General features: G+C 40.1%; 1 protein-coding gene across 1 annotated transcript in view; it reads right to left on the reverse strand.

The window, feature by feature from the left end:
- The window catches only part of waca (WW domain containing adaptor with coiled-coil a), a gene marked incomplete at its 5' end in the record, with an annotated part of 180,048 nt that extends 162,718 nt beyond the window's left edge, over nt 1-17,330 (reverse strand). Inside the window, 1 exon segment of the mRNA XM_037693922.1 lies at nt 17,215-17,330. Coding sequence (XP_037549850.1) covers nt 17,215-17,330 — 116 coding nt within the window.
- Between the last annotated feature and the right edge of the window lie 40 nt (nt 17,331-17,370).

Consider the following 17,370-nt stretch of genomic DNA (forward strand, 5'->3'; position numbering starts at 1 on the left):
TCCGGTTCGTTTAGGGAGGTGTGAACGTGCCATCGAACTCTGTCACGGAACAAAAAGGCGAACTCTGGCCCGGGCTAAAACCTAGGTCTCGGTCCGGTAGAAGCGAACTCCAGCGCGGTTCGAGTGCAGTGTGAATGTAAACAAACCGAGCCCCGCTCCGCAGGGTAAACAAACACACATTTCTTTGACCTTATATGGAGCCGTTAGCTGCCTTGTGTGGAAAAACAATATTCTCCATGGTCTTCTGTTTCATCTTCTGCTCATGCTGTCCATTTTTGAAAAATGACAAAATATAACTCCTAAAACTGGTAAAACTTGATGCCACTTCATTTTTATTTTTATTTACAGAAGAAGAAGACGTGTCTTCAGAGGTTTTTGTGTCGTTTCTTTCAGTAGTTCTTGGTGCTGCGCCCCCACAGGTGAGCGGGGGAACAGGTTGGTTCAACAGGTTGGCTCGACTGCACAGTGCAGTGTGAATGCAAAGGCACCAGCTCAAATGTAAACAAAAGGTCATGAATATTGGTCCCCAACCGAACCGAGTCTACCAGACTATTTGGTGTGAAAATGACCTAAGATACAAGACTGAAACTGTATTCGCTAACAGTTGATTACCAAATATAACATGTTGAAAAGCCTAAACGAAGTCCTTTAAATTCATGACAAAACAGGAAGTGACAATAATACGTCTGGAGGGTCGGATTTTAGCAAACTTGAAAGGCTTGCAGCCAGACTCGTTCAAATAAGGGCGGAAGGTGATTGCAAAGATTCAGCATATGCGCACCCTGGTGGACGTGTGCGGGAATGGCATGAGAGCGTTCGCGATGGCGACTGGACGGAGTTGTTGGAGCTCCCGCGGTTGCAATAAGGCCAAAGCGGCGCTTTGCTTCGAGGGTCTTCAATGGTGCTTGCAGCTTTAATTAGGCCCGAGCAGTGAAGCGCTGCGAATGCCTATTGTAATAGCTCTGTTCAGGCCCGAGCTGCAATTTTCTCAGCAAAATGAATTGGCGTTTTGGGGGCCTTAACATATTCCAAACGTCACCAAATTTGGCGGACGCATAAGGATTGGTGAAAAGTGATGTATTTTAAGGGCGTGGCAAAAATCGCAACAGAAACGGCTCAAGCGTCACCTGGAAATGCTCAAAATACCCTCCGCAATAACCTTAGTTTGTCGTAGAAACATGAAATTTGGTACACTTGTCCAATTCCCCAAGATGCGCAGAAAACCCGCTGGCACCAATGTTGTACAATAAACAGGAAGGCGGCCATTTTGGAATGTCGTCCCAATTTTAACAACTTTTTGGCGGTTTACAGCCTTGGCATTTGAATGAACTCCTCCTAGGGATTTCACTCAATCAGTTTCAAACTTGGCCATTTTGGTCAAAACGCATGGGGGACAAAAAGTTACCAAAACGGTGCAAATCAAAGCATGAGTTCTAGAATTGCGCCGCTCAAGGTGGCTGCATGTTGGAGTAGCTCTGTTACTTTCATTCTGAGATATTACTTTTGATAACTTTAATTCCTCTTTTTTTCTGGATATAAATCGCTTTTTTTGGATGATTATTTCCTCTGGTGTCGGATGCTGTGCAGCTGGAAGGATTTTTACAGAAATATCTTTGCTTTTGGACATTTGTTATGATGCGTAACCATAACAACAAGTTTTTTTACAACCGGGAGCAGCTGATTAACATCTCCAAATCTCAAATAATATCTCAACTACAGCCTCAAATCCCAAATGAGTTGAAAAGGAGGCGCCGTGGATGCAGAGCAGGAGCAAAGAAGAGGGAGAAAGAGAGAAGAATGCAATTTAAACCATCTCTTCCATCGATCATGATGGGCAATGTGAGATCGCTGGGAAACAAGTTGGATGAACTTCAAGCCCTAACAAGGACCCATCCAGAGTATCGGGAATGCAGTATTAAGTGTTTCACTGAGACATGGCTGCAGGATCATATCCCCGACTCCAGCGTTTCATTGCCAGGCTTTCTGACCATACGAGCAGATAGAGATTTAAAGAGGAGTGGCAAAAGGAAAGGAGGTGGGTTGGCAGTGCTTGTGAACAACAGATGGTGTAATCCTGGACAAGTTATTGTTACAGACCTGAGGGGAGCCAGTGCTGAGGGTTATGGTGGAGGAGGAGAAGTTTTGGATTGCTCACTTATACTACAATCAGAGCAGAGCTGCCGGCCGCTGCGCACAGGATGGAGAATTGTTTGAAGTTTTCTTTCTCACATTTTGAGTGTTTTTCTTGTTTTTAATTTTTCAATATTTCTTGGAGCGCGACAAAAAGCAGGCTCAGTGTCAATTGGACAGACATGATCTGAGTGAGAGGACACCATCTTCTCTAACAGCTACAATTTAGCTGTTTTATGCTAACGACGGTCTGGGCTTTGGATCCAGTGGGCGTTGGCTGCTGGCACGGCCTGGTGGCAGACTGGGTTCGAGAGGCAGGTGGGCCTCGACACTGGTCAGGGTTTCTGTTGTCGAGCAGTGGGGCTTTGCCTGATGGATGGGGCGCGGCGGTTTGAGAGGATATCGCCGTTTGGATATACGTTCCTGTGGGGTCCGATCTGCGGCCGTGGTGTTGAGCATCTGGAGGGCTCTCGCGGCTCTTGACTGACGACTTGTTGGACCGCTGCCAGCGGAAAGGAAAAAAGGTTGTGAGTAATGGCTAAATCTAAACTGAAAAGACAGGATCTTTTAGAAACGGGCTCGGATGATCTGGAGGAGATAAAAAAATCATTGAACTTCATGAGTGCAGAACTTGCACAAGTAACATCACAACAGAAACTTCTGATTGGGTTGTTTGAAGAAGTTAAACAACTAAAACTACAAATTAATCTCAAGGATAAAAAAAATAATGAAACTAGAAGAAAAACTTGATGACTTGGAGCAGTTATCAAGACAAGACAATCTTGTTATTACTGGATTGGAGATAAAACGTTCATTTGCAAAAGTAACTTCTGGTGAAGAAACTAATGAAGATTCAACTCCACAAGACCAACGGACATTAGAAGAGCAGGTGGTCTCATTCTTGCAGGCTAAGAAGATTGACATAAGTCATGAACACATCTCTTTGTGTCACACCCTGCCTAGTAAAATGGACAAATCAAAACCGGTTATTGTTTTGAGATTCATTAGCAGGAAATTTAGGAACAATATAATAATGCAGGCAAAAAAACTAAAGGGAACAAATGTTTACATAAATGAACATTTAACAAAAAAAATGGAAATCTTGCACGTGAGGCAAGGTTATTAAAAAAACAAAAAAAAGTGTTTTCAACATGGACAAGAAATGGAAAAATTTGGATAAAAGCACAAGATGGATCACAAGCGAAAATAATAAAAGAAATGAAGGACTTGGATAAATTTAAATGAATCTAGAAGATAATTATCAACATTATACAATATATTGAATATAATAGTACATAAGAAATGCAAAATTAGACAAATACATCGAATTAAATGACGTACGATGAATCGGTACTTGATGTTGAAGAGGTTGTAGATAGTAATTATTTTCCAATTAGTAAGGAAAGTAAATATTATAATGATGACCAATTTAATAACAAACTTAAATAATGAAAGTTTTTCAATAGTACATTTAAATTGCAGAAGTTTAAACGCAAACATATCTAACATTTCAGATTATTTACATGGATTAAATTGAAGTTTCAAAATAATAGCTCTATCTGAGACATGGTTAAATGAAAGAAATATAAATAATGCTTACATTGAAGGTTATGAATTATATCACATGAATAGAAAAAACATAAGAGGTGGAGGTGTGGCTATATTTATAAAAAACAATTTTAAATGTAAATTAGTTAGTGAAATGTCTATAATTATTGAAAACATGTTAGAAATGATAACAATTGAAATCATGAAAAATAATGGAAAAAACATAATTGTAAGCTGTGTTTATAAATCTCCATCTTCAAATATTGAGTTATTTACTGATAAAGTTTTAGAGTTACTAGAAAAGAGTAGAAATTAAAAAAAAAATTTGTGTGGAGATTTCAATATTGATATGGGAAATAATACTGAGTCAAATAACATCAGAACATTCATAAATTCAATGTACAGTTCAAATTTACATCCTTTAATATCAACTCCAACAAGAATCACAACTGCAAGTGCTACAATAATTGATAACATTTTTACAAATATAAATAGTGGTGATGTGCTGAGTGGTATTTTGAAGACTGATCTTAGTGATCACTCTGTCTTCATTATTTATAAGAATGTTGTTGAAGAAATTAAATCTACTATAAGAAAGAGTAAAATAATAAACACATCAAAAAAAGCATTAGATAAATTTAAAGTTGATCTGGAAAAACAAAAATGGGCTGATGTGTAGATGATGTAAATAAATCTTATGATAACTTTATGAAGATTTTGGAGGTATTATACAAAAAAAATTGTGTACAAGTAAATTACAAAAGGAAAAATGTAATAGATCATCCTTGGATGACCAAACGTTTGAGAAATGAATGTATAAAAAAAAATTTATCTGTATTCATATTTCTTGAGATCACGAACTCAAGAGGCTGAGGCTAAATATAAAAAGTACAAAAACAAATAAATTGGGATTATAAGGAAACACAAGAAGGAATACTATAGCGAATTATTACATAAATGTAGTGGTGATATGTGTACAACATGGAAAGTAATAAATAACGTTTTAAAAAAGCATAAGGTTGTAACAAGACTCTCTCAACATTTTGTGGAAAATAATGTGGAAATCCATGATGATAGGGAAATCGTTAATGGATTTAATAATTATTTCGTAAATGTTGGGTCTAGTCTTGCCGCAATGATTCCTAAAGTATATAATATTGTTAGTAATGTAAAAATGGGTTGTGTAAGCAGTATGTTTCTGGGTGGAACAAACACGGAGGAAATTATGAAGATAGTTAATAATATTGCTGATAAAAGATCAAAGGACTGTGAAGATATGGATATGGTGGTTGTAAAGGAAATAATAAGTCATGTCATTGTGCCATTTACATATATTTGTAATTTGTCATTTTCAAAAGGCATTTTCCCTGACAGAATGAAAATAGCTAAAGTAGTTCCTCTTTTTAAAAATGGTGACAAATCTGTATTTAGTAATTATAGACCTATATCTCTTTTGCCACAATTTTCAAAAATTCTCGAAAGATTGTTTGTGACTAGATTAGATAAATTTCTTGACAAACAAAATATTTTGAGTAATAGTCAATATAGTTTTAGATCAACTAGTTCTACTTCCTTGGCTCTGATGGAATTGATGGAACAAATTACAACAGCAGTCGATAAAAAAAAACATTGTATAAGTATATTTGTGGATCTAAAGAAGGCATTTGATACTATTGATCACACCATTTTAATTGCAAAATTGAATCAATATGGCATCAGAGGTCCTGCATTGCAGTGGATAAGTAGTTATCTGAGTGATAGAAAACAGTTTGTACAGATGGATGATGTACGTTCTAATTTAAGCAGAACTTCATGTGGAGTACCACAAGGTTTTGTAATTGGACCCAAGTTATTTATTTTATATGTTAATGATTTAGTTGAGGTGTCTGATATCCTCAAATGTATTTTATTTGCTGATGATACCACTTTTTTTGTTTCGGTGAAGACTTGGAACGGATGTTTGTATTGATAAAGACAGAGTTTGAAAAAATACAAATTTGGTTTAAATTAAATAAGTTGTCATTGAATATTGATAAAACCAATTTTATGATATTTAGTAAAAAAAAAAAAAAACTTTGGATTTTTCTGTTGAAATTGATGGTATATGCAGAGTGAATGAGATCACGTTTCTGGGTGTAATTATCGATGACAAACTGTCATGGAAACAGCATGTAAATTTTGTTAAAATTAAAATATCTAAGTCAATTGCAGTATTGTATCGTGTAAGGGACTTGTTAAATAATAAGGCTTTGTACTTGCTCTATAATACAATTATAGTTCCGCATTTAATTTATTGTGTAAATGTTTGGGGTACAGCATGTAAGACAACAACTAAGCCTATTTTTATTTTGCTAAAAAAAAGCTTTAAGAATTATAATGAGGAAAAATTATTGTCATCCTTCTGGTACTCTATTTTGTCAATTGAAATTACTTAAGTTTTATGATTTGGTTGATTATAATATTATTTTACTTATGTTTAGAGCTCAGAATTATTCACTACCATCAAACATTCAGAACTATTTTGTGAAAAGGACAAGTAGTTATAATTTAAAGGGAATAGAAATGTTTGTTAAACCTAAGTACAGAACAAGTTTAAAGGGTAGATCTACTACAATAAGAGGAATTGATCTTTGGAATGGTTTGGAGGACAATGTAAAAAAAGCAAAGTCGATACTAACATTTAGGAAAATGGTTAAAACTATTTTGTTAAAGAATTATATTTAGTTGTTTCTAATTTAACAAATTATAAAGGTATTTTGATGAGACTATTCTTTTGTATTACAATAAGCAAATTAATGTTTGAATTGATTGTTTGAATTTGATTGTTTAATAGGGAGCAGATATAATAAGAAATGTTTTCTTCTTCTGCTTCCTTTCATTTTATGTTTTTTTGTTTAATTTTTTTTCTTTCTACAAATTGTCATTGTTTTTATATGAAATGAATAAATTTACAATAAAAATAAAAAATAAAAAATAAAAGTGTCGTCTCTGCAGTCCAGATATTGAACTGTTAGCCCTAAGTTGTCGTCCATATTATTTGCCAAGAGAGTTCACCAGTGTTATTTTGGCAACTGTTTACATTCAACCCAATGCTGTTGCCGAGACTGCGTGTGATGTCATCAGCTCCGAGGTTGCTAAGCTACAAACACAACACCCTAGTGTGTTTGTTGCAATATCTGGGGATTTTAATCATGCCTCTCTCTCTGCTACACTTCCGACATTCGAACAGTTTGTCAGCTGCTCTACCAGACAAAACAAAACGCTGGACTTGTTTTATGCAAATGTCAAGGATTCATACATCGCTAAAGCAAGACCCCCTCTTGGCAAATCAGATCACAATCTTGTGTATCTCTGCTCAAAATATAAACCCCTTGTTCAGAGGCAACCTGCAATAAAGAGAACAGTGAGAAAATGGTCATTGGAAGCTGAAGAAGCCCTGCGGGGTTGTTTTGACGCTACAGACTGGGATGCACTGTGCCAGCCACATGGAGAGGACATCAATGCCATGACTGAGTGTGTGACCGACTATATAAACTTCTGTGTAAACAACACCATCCCCACCAGAACAGTGAGATGCTTCCCCATTAACAAACCCTGGATCATCACTGACCTGAAGGAACTGCTAAACCAGAAAAAAAGAGCCTTCAGGGAGGGAGACAGGGAATTATTGAAGAGCACACAGAAGCAACTAAAAGTCAAGATAAGAAACAGCAAGGAGGTGTACAAGAAGAAGATGGAGAGCAAACTCCAACAGAACAATATCAGAGAGGTGTGGTCAGGGATGAAACAGATCACAGGCTTCAAGCAGAAGGAGGATCAGAAGGATGGAAGCCTTGACAGAGCCAATGAACTGAACACATTCTTCAATAGGTTCAGTTCAGGAACAAGCTCAGCATCATCCTCTCTTGCCCACAGTCAAACATACATACCACCCTCCTTTGACCCAAGGCTGTCCTGTCACACCTCAAATACTGTATCTACCACCTCATTCATGGACCCTTCTTCTTCTACATGTTGGTCTTCAACCAAATCAGAAGATGCTGATACCTCCTTTGCCTCCCCCCTCTGCGTCTCCAGAAGTCAGGTGAGGAAGCAGCTGGAGAGACTGAACCGGAATAAGGCTGCAGGTCCAGATGGTGTCAGTCCCAGAGTCCTGAAGGTCTGTGCAGAGCAGCTCTGTGGGGTTCTGCAGCACCTCTTCAACCTTAGCCTGACCCAGGAGAAGGTTCCAGTGTTGTGGAAAACATCCTATCTTGTTCCAGTGCCAAAGAAAACACACCCATCAGTCCTCAATGACTATAGACCTGTTGCCCTGACATCCCACATCATGAAGGTCCTAGAGAGACTTCTGCTGACCCACCTGACTAGACAAACAAGCACATATCAGGACCCACTGTCATCTAGAAAAGGCAGACAGCACTGTGAGAGTCATGTTCTTTGATTTCTCCAGTGCATTTAACACAATCCAGCCTGATTTGCTTTGTCAGAAACTCCAGAAGACTCAGGTGGAGGCCTCAACAATCGCCTGGATCAAAGACTACCTGACAGACAGACCACAGTTTGTGAGACTGAAGGGTTGTGTGTCTAACCAGGTGGTCAGTAGCTCAGGAGCACCACAGGGGACTGTACTCTCACCATTCCTTTTCACTCTGTACACCTCAGATTTCTAGTACAAAACAGACTCCTGTCATCTGCAGAAATATTCTGATGACTCTGCAGTAGTCGGGTGTATCAGAGATGGACAAGAAGCTGAGTACAGGGAACTGGTGGACTGCTTTGTGGCATGGTGTGGAAACAATCATCTCATCTTGAATGTGAATAAAACAAAGGAGATGATTGTAGATTTCAGGAGAATCAGGAACAGATCCAACCCTATTTTCATCATGGGAGAAGAAGTGGAGGTGGTGGAGAAGTATAAATACCTTGGAGTTCAACTGGACAATAGACTGGACAGGAAATGTAACAGTGAAGCCATCTACAAGAAGGGACAGAGCAGACTGTACTTCTTGAGGAAGCTGAAGTCCTTCAACGTTTGCAGCAAGATGCTGCATATCTTCTATAAGTCTGTTGTAGAGAGTGCCATCTCTTCTGCCATCATCTGCTGGGGTAGCAGCACCAGAGCAAGTGACTTAAAAAAGATCAACAAGCTGATAAAGAAGGCTGGCTCAGTTCTGGGGACTCCTTTAGAACCTTTAGAGATGATTGTTCAAAGAAGGATTCTTCATAAAATGAAGAACATTATAGACAACCCTCAGCATCCTCTTCATCAGACTGTCATACAACAACAAAGTGTCTTCAGTCAGAGGCTTCTTCAAATCCGTTGTAGGACAGACCGCTACAAGAGATCCTTCCTGCCCACAGCCATCAGCATCTATAACAACTCTTTAATGAAACCAGGATGATGAGTTACAACAACATTTAATTTCCCTCTGGGATTAATAAAGTATTTTTGAATTGAATTGAATTGAATTGAATGATGAAGAAGTGGGGCCAGACCTGAAAGTTGGTCATGTCACCATGAAAAACGAAACACTAATAGCTCCTACACGAAAACTGAGACATCAAACCTTCCGTGATTGATCCACATCTGGTCCCCTGCAAGATTGAATGGTCAAATCATGACATCACTTAAGCCACGCCCCCGACAACAAGAAGTGTAAAGTTTTACGTTGAACGGTCCCTATCTGACCCGTTACCTGATCAGCAAGATAGTGTGTCAAGTGACCTAAGACATGTTGGGGTAAGTTGCTTTCCAACACTGACAATTTGGGGTGGAGCATGTGGGCGGCGTGACGTGGCCAAGTAAGACGTAACGTCGTCGCCATACATTTGGCTCTAAATTCCACAGATTTGAACCGAGGTTCACTAAAATCAGTATGATCGATCATTATCCACCCCTTGAACAGGAAGCCATGATAAGTGGCCAAAAGCCTCCACAGCGCCCCCTAGAATATTTTAAAACCTCAGCCACAAGCCATTTTTGGACCGATAATTCTGAAACTTGGCAAACATCTGTATCTTCTCAGGACCTATGAAAAAGTCTCTTGGAACCCTGGTCCAAACTCAACAGGAAGTTGGCCATTTTGGGTCAAATGGTCATTTTTGGGAGTTTCTAATGGCGAATTTTAACGAACTCTACCTAGGGATTTTGAGTGATTGCCTTCAAAGTTGGTTAATATGCCCTTAAGACATTGGAGAGTAAAAGTTATCAAAAAATTTCGGTTTAGTTTTGTTAAAGGGGCGTGGCCAGGCCTCAAAGTTGCACTTGACGCCATAAATTTACAAACGCTGTAACGTTTACATTGAAAGACCGAAATGCAACAAACTTGGCATGACTCATCCCTGTTGGATACCCGACGATCCACTGTGGTCATATTTTGACATAATGAAAGCCCCGCCCCCTCAAAACAGGAAGTCTGCTTTTTTACTTGGAATGCTCCCTTTTTGACATCCTTGACCTAATCAGGATGATCCTGTCTTACAATACATATAAGATGGTCTGACTTGATTTAAAGTGAAAACCATTTTTTGCTGGAGGATGTGGGCGTTTCAGCATGGCGAATTAAGAAGTGACGCAGTTGCAATATGTTTGGCTCTAAATGGTCCAGATTTCAACACAGGTGCACCAAAATCACTATGATCGATCATTATCCAACCCTTGAAAAGGTATCCATGCTAAGTGGCCAATAGCCTCCATAGCACAACCTACATTATTCTTACATTTATAGCTCTAGACCAACGCAGCGAAAACTATTCGACCCAAGTCCTCCAAAGTGTGGGAGCTCTTCACAAAGATAAAAACTGAGAAGCATGCCGCTTTGAAAATTGACGACACGGGAGAACCACGCTGATAAACATGTCGGAGTCACGAGGAGGAAGAAGGAGCTGAACAGCCGATACAACTCGTCTCACTCCCAACTCGTGTTGGCAGGTGAGTCTCTACAATACAACACATTGTTATGTTTCCAAATGAGAAAACGTAACATCAGTCTCTCTGGTAGCTGCTGCTGCTTGTTTGTTTGTTATCTGATTAATGACAGTGATAGAGAATGTATTACTTTTTATTTAATTTAATTGGTACAAGCAGTGTTTAAATGTGATTTATAAATAAATCTAACACAAAGATAATAATTTAATGATTAAGCTTCAACTTTTAATTTGCTGGGAAAGTATGAAGATACAGAATCAGAAACAGAATCAGTTTATTATTGCCATGTCAATGAACGAGGTTCACAAACTAGGAATTTGCTTCGACATAAGGTGCGAATAGTAATAAAGTAAAATAAAGTAAAAATAAAGTAAAAATGAAGTAAAAAATGAGAACATTACATAAGACATAAGACCTGTGTACACCCACAAATAAAGTAAAATTAAAAACATAACATAAACATGTGTACACCCATACAATAGAAAACAATAAAAAAGCTTAGAAAACAGTACAGATTGAGTATTCAGTTATAATACAGATGTAATGTGACCAAAGCAGAAATTGAGGTAGCATTATGTGTGTTCAGGAGTCCAACAGCAGAGGGGAAGAAACTGTTCTTAAGGCGGGGGAGGTTCTGGTCCGAATGGACCGAAGCCTCCTGCCTGAGGGGAGTGGTTCAAACAGTCCGTGTGCAGGGTGAGCAGGGTCAGCTGTGATCCGACCTGCTCGCCTCACAGTCCTGGAGACGTACAGGTCGTGGAGGGACGGAAGGCTGCAGCCGATCACCTTCTCAGCTGAGCGCACAACGCGCTGCAGTCTGAGTCTGTCCCTGGCAGTGGCCCCGGCGTACCACACCGTGATGGAGGAGCTGAGGATGGACTCTATGATGGCCGTGTAGAACTGCACCATCAGCTTAGCCGGCAGCTTGGCCTTCTTCAGCTGCCGCAGGAAGTACAGTCTCTGCTGGGCCTTCTTGATGAGGGAGCTGATGGTCGGCTCCCACTTGAGGTCCTGGGTGATGGTGGTGCCGAGAAACCGATAAGAGTTTGCAGTGGTGATGGGGGTATCATTACAGGTCAGGGGGGGCAGAGGGGCTGTGGCTTTCCTGAAATCCACAATCATCTCCACTGTCTTCTGGGCATTGAGTTCCAGGTTGTTGCTGCTGCACCAGGTCACCAGCCGGTCCACCTCCCTCCTGTATGCAGACTCATCACCGTCCGAGATGAGCCCGATGAGGGTGGCGTCATCTTCAAACTTAATAAGTTTCAAAGAGTCATGGCTGGAGGTGCAGCAGTTGGTGTACAGGGAGAAAAGCAGGGGGGAAAGCACACAGCCCTGTGGAGATCCTGTGCTTACAGTCAGAGTGTCCGAGACAGCTCTCCCCAGCCGCACGCACTGACTCCGGTCTGTCAGGAAGTCTGTGCTGCAGATACATACTGCATATATGGCAGGATGAATTGCATTTAAACAGGAATTAAATTTATTACATCTACTCAAATGTGTAATTAAGTACTTTATATGTGTGTGTGTGTGTGTGTGTGTGTGTGTGTGTGTGCGTGCGTGCGTGTGTGTGTTTGTGTGTTTAATTGCTCTTTTAGCTACTTTTACCTGAACTTAACACTGTAAGTGAAACAAGGCATTTCTTGAGTTTCTGTAAATTATGCTATAATACATATAAACTCTCATTCCAGAAAACAACAACAATGACAGCCTTCATGATGGACAGACATCATGGACACCACAGCAAGCAGCTGTCTTCACTGAAAGATCCTTAAATGATCGTCAATGACATGAGGCCTCTGTCGATGGTTGAAGACGAAGGCTTCACTACAATGATCCACACTTTTAATCCAGGTTTCAATAATCCACACTTTTAATCCAGGTTACACTCTTCCCTCAAGGACACATTTTACAAAGTAACTACATATTGTGCAGGTATAAAGCATAAAATTTACATATATTTTTGTGTACATTTATTTTTTAAGCTATTTGACTAACTTTTATTTTTTTTATTCAATATTTTACCAACAGAATAGTCAAATAGCAACCTTTTTTTGTGTGAATTGCTATGTCAGTCAAAATGTCCAATTTTGGAATAAAGGGGTGGAAATTAACCCCCCCCCCCCCGATTCATCTATTAATCGAAAAAATAATCGACTGATTAACAGATTATTGAAATAATCGTTAGTTGCAGCCCTACTACAATGCGAGAGTTGGTGGTTCGAATCCACCAGCAGTCACATACTGAAGTGTCCTTGGGCAAGAAACTGAACCCCTCATAGCCTCTGATGTGTGTCCCATCAGTGTATGAATGTGATCTAAAGCACCGATTAGTCTCATTAGAATGATTTTTTTCAATTAAATTTGTAGAGATCTAGTAGAGTGCTGTATGAATGGGTAAATGAAGACAGATTGTAGTGTAAAGCGCTCGTGAGTATCTTGAAATAAGATAGAAAGGCGCTATGTAAGTACAGTCCATTTATCCTTTGTTTTACTTTTGACTCCAGTGTGCACCCAATATTATTCCAACAGTTATATCTCAGTGAAATATCATCTAATATGTACCAGATTTTTTGTGCGTGATCAGTAATCATTTATAGACACATTGATATTGTTCTTTAACATTTGACTCAAGTGCGCCACCTAGATTATTTCAACAGTTATATCTCAGTGATACATCATCCGATCTGAACCAGATTTTTTGTGCATAGACACACTGGTATTGTTGATTCATGACTTATCTTAAGCCCGGCCCACTCAGAGAAAATATTGATGATTATTGGATGACTCTTCCAGCTTGGCACTGTAGCGTCCATGCTTCCAAAAACTTAAAACAAATGTCCTCAGAGACACCACGTCTACCCTACCCCCTCCTTTCCTGCTAATCTGGGACAGATACTGGCATCCTGCTCCATCACAGGAAGTTTCTTTGTTAACCTTTTGTGTGTGTGTTAAAAACTACAGTTGAGACCACCTTGACATGTTACATGATTCTGGACCCCCTTCGTATAATTCACCTTTTATGCTGAGTCACCAGACTCTAGCTATGTTTACATTTGCAGAATTCTTTGACCGGATTGAAATGTGTTCTGTTTGAATAATTCAAATGTATTGTTTACATGGGCACAATCTGTTCATGATGAGCGTTTACATGCAGCGGGCTTTGTTCTGAACAGCAGTACTGACAGGCGCAGAGTGGTCAACTGTCCTTAAAAAAAAAAAACACCGAAGAAGAAGTTCTACTTACGGGGTGAAAGTAAACAAACCTGAGCACCCAAAATGGACCCGCAACAGGTTTTAATGACGGTGGAGACGTTACTGCACTCCCTGACTGAGCTACAGGTAATACAGATCATTTTGAGCTCTTTCAAAGTTTCTAGTAGAAATGTTGTGTCGCTCACCGACCAGTTTTGCTTCCCTGACATGCTAATATTAGCGTTAGCCAGGAGGAAATGACAAAGTCGCACATGCGCACTCAGGTGAGTTTTTCACGATCAGATAAAAACAGATCAAGCGTTTACATGCGCACCGATCGGGTTTCGGATCGGCGTAAACCACCCGTTTCGTTCTGATCACAAATTATATCGGATCGCGCTGAATACACAAAAAATAACCCGAACGGAGTGTTTACATGACACACTTTTATTCCGACCAGCCATTTGATCCGGTTACTTATGTCCATGTAAACATACCCTTTGAGACTCCTGAAGAAGGGTCTTGATCAAAGAGCTTTACTTGGCCTTATCAACAGAGACTGGTCACCATGACAGTAAAGGAAGTTAACCCCCCAGTTGAAGTTCTGATTCAAAGAAACCCATTTTGTTTGTATCAGCATGGTGTCACACATCCTTAACAAAGGGTCATTGTATTATATTCTCTGAAGAACTTTGAGAAGGGAGATTTTAATTACATTAATTATACAGTGTGATACTCCTACTGTAAGATGCCCTCTGATTGGTTAAAAGTTAAGGGGCCCGTCTTCCTGGTGCCAGGTATACTGAACACCAGGGGAGTTGTGAGATGGCAGCCGATGAGGAAAGTTGGCTTTGGATCATCAGCTGAGCTGAGCAGATGGAATGAGTGGTTGGAGAGTTGATGAGACTCTCTGAGAAACAACAGCCATATGATGGAAGACGTGTCCAGCTGAGAGATGGTGGACATCCTGAACAATTTCAAACACCCTGGAGCTAAAAGGTACGAGCCGAACAAACCGCAGCCCTGAGAAACGACATCCTTATTGGGACAGCGGGCCACCGGCTTCCTTCCACCCTGGAGCTAAAAGGTACGAGCCGAACAAACCGCAGCCCTGAGAAACGACATCCTTCTTGGGACAGCGGGCCACCGGCTTCCTTCATGCATCCGCTGTGGTAATGAGAGATGAACATCTTCCTTCTGATGAGAGGACCACTGAACAGTGCCAACTAAGTTTTTTTTAGATAATTTAATTCATAAATCTGAGATAAAAATACCTAAATTTTAACGTTAAGAGCTAGACCTTAGTCCAAATTGAATCAAAACCCCTTCTCAAAGTCCTCAGATTTATGCCATTTACTTTCTAAAATAATATGATTGGTTCATATTCATATTCAATATTTGCCATAATTTCCATGTCATAATTCAAACTGAAAATAAACATTACAGAACTGTATTTAAATTACGGATTCTTCATGTTTTCTTCGAGGGACAGGAATTAAGTTCATTACAAGAACTCATAGTTTTATATATGTTTGAGGTGAGGCCGGTCCAGGTAAAACCTGTTAAAGGGAAGGAGTTTGACCGGACCAGAAATCCAATATCCTGCACATGTATTCCCCTACAGCACTGTATAAGATTTAAGACTGAAACCGTATTCGCTAACTGTTGATTACCACATATGACATGTTGAAAAGCCTAAAGGAAGTCCTTTACATTTGTGACAAAACAAGAAGTGACAATAACTCCCTTCTGGAAGGTCAGATTTTAGCAAAACTTGTAAGGCTTGAAGCCGGACTCATTCTGATATGGGCGGGAGGTGATTGCAAAGTTTCGGCATATGCGCACCCTGGTGGAGGCATGCAGGAATGGCCTGAGAGCGTTCGCGATGGCAACTTGGATGCGTTGCTGGAGCTCCCACGGACGCGGGTTATGTCAAACGTTTGGCGATTGCGTACCCTGGCGAACAAGTGCAGGACGGGTGCGAGATCGGGCGTGATGGCGACTGGGCAGAGTTGCTGGAGCTCCTGCGGTTGCCGTAAGGCCGGAGCGGCGCTTTGCTGCAAGGGCCTTCAATGCTGCTTGCAGCTTTAATTTTATTTTTAACACAACAAGCTGTTGTGCTAAGCAATGGTGACACTGAACTGCATGTTTAAAACTAAGAATATTAACTTTACCCGTTGAACATTTTAATTATCACAAACATTGAATGTAGGGGGACTTTTTACGGTTTTCTGATTTAGTTATAGACCTACTCATAACAGAAAATGGCCTGGCATCATGCAGCCTACACAACACTAAACTACACTGTGCCAAGCAAGAGACAAAAAAAACCAAAATCATTTTTGTCATTTTTGTCAACCTGCAAGTAATTATGAAAACAAAATAATTTACAGGTTCCATCCTATCTTGGTGCCTCAATTTCTACACTTCATAAATTCCCCTTTCCGTCACAATCCACTTGGAATAACGTCCATCTCCTTCTGCAATCGTTTTCCTTTTGACTGTTCCTATCCCATGACTGATTTTAACAATTTTACTTTCCAGAAAATGTGTTATTTGGCTACTTTCTCCTCAACGTGATCTTTCTACTTCAAGGTGTTCTCTATAACTCCATCAGCTGGACTCTTCCAATCTTAAGGCAAAATCTTGCCGCTCACAATACAGATGCGCTAGCCAAGATGCTACATGCTCAGTTTCCCTCACACATCCTAACCCCCCCCACACACACACACACACACACGCTGGTCAACAGCTGACGTCACTAACATAGTGGTAAGCTAACGCGCAACACAGAGGTGTCTCCCCCTCCTCCCACCAACCCAACAACAAACCCCTCCCAAAGAGATGAGCACTTGCTACCTGCTAAGCTAAATGACAGAGAAGGAACGCTGTTTCTTAAAGGGAAATTATGCCATCCAACGCCCCTCAGACCTTGATGGTGGGTGGGGTGTTCAGTTCGGTGCTGGCAGCTGTTGAGGGAGCTCGGTTCTGTTGACAAGGTGTGTGTGTGTGGGGGGGGGGGGGCACCCTGATTATATAATGGTAGGGGAAACAATGTAGTTAGTCAGCTTCATAGCACCACTGAGCAAATTTCTCATTGCTAGTTTAATCGTATCTCCTCAGGAAACTAAAAATAAGCTGAATCTGCATTACAGTACAAGACCTAGTTTGGTTTTCACCCAAAGAACAGATGTTTAACACTAGAGCCACATTAGAAACAGTATTTTTTTTCAAGCTTGCCGTTGTCTTGCGATTATTAAAACCCTGAAAGACAGGGAAAAAACAACATGCTAATTTTTTTGCTGCCACAATTTAAATATTTCAGAATGAACAAATGCCAACATATAAATTATATAAACAAAAATGTGTAATTTTGCATAAAGCATACTGCTGACTCCTGTAAAGGAACTTACTAGGACCAGCAAAGCCAGGCACTGCCGTAGACGGCATAGTCTCCCTTCTATAGTCCCTGTCCTTAGGGAAACTGTTGACAACAGTGCTCTTTGTTGCTTCTTTTTGTCTCTGTTCTCTGTAAACACAAAACAACACTGACATTAGTCATACGTGGA

The sequence above is a fragment of the Nematolebias whitei genome, chromosome 20 (assembly GCF_014905685.2).
Source record: "Nematolebias whitei isolate Nwh7 chromosome 20, NemWhi1, whole genome shotgun sequence".
Classification (NCBI taxonomy): domain Eukaryota; kingdom Metazoa; phylum Chordata; class Actinopteri; order Cyprinodontiformes; family Rivulidae; genus Nematolebias; species Nematolebias whitei.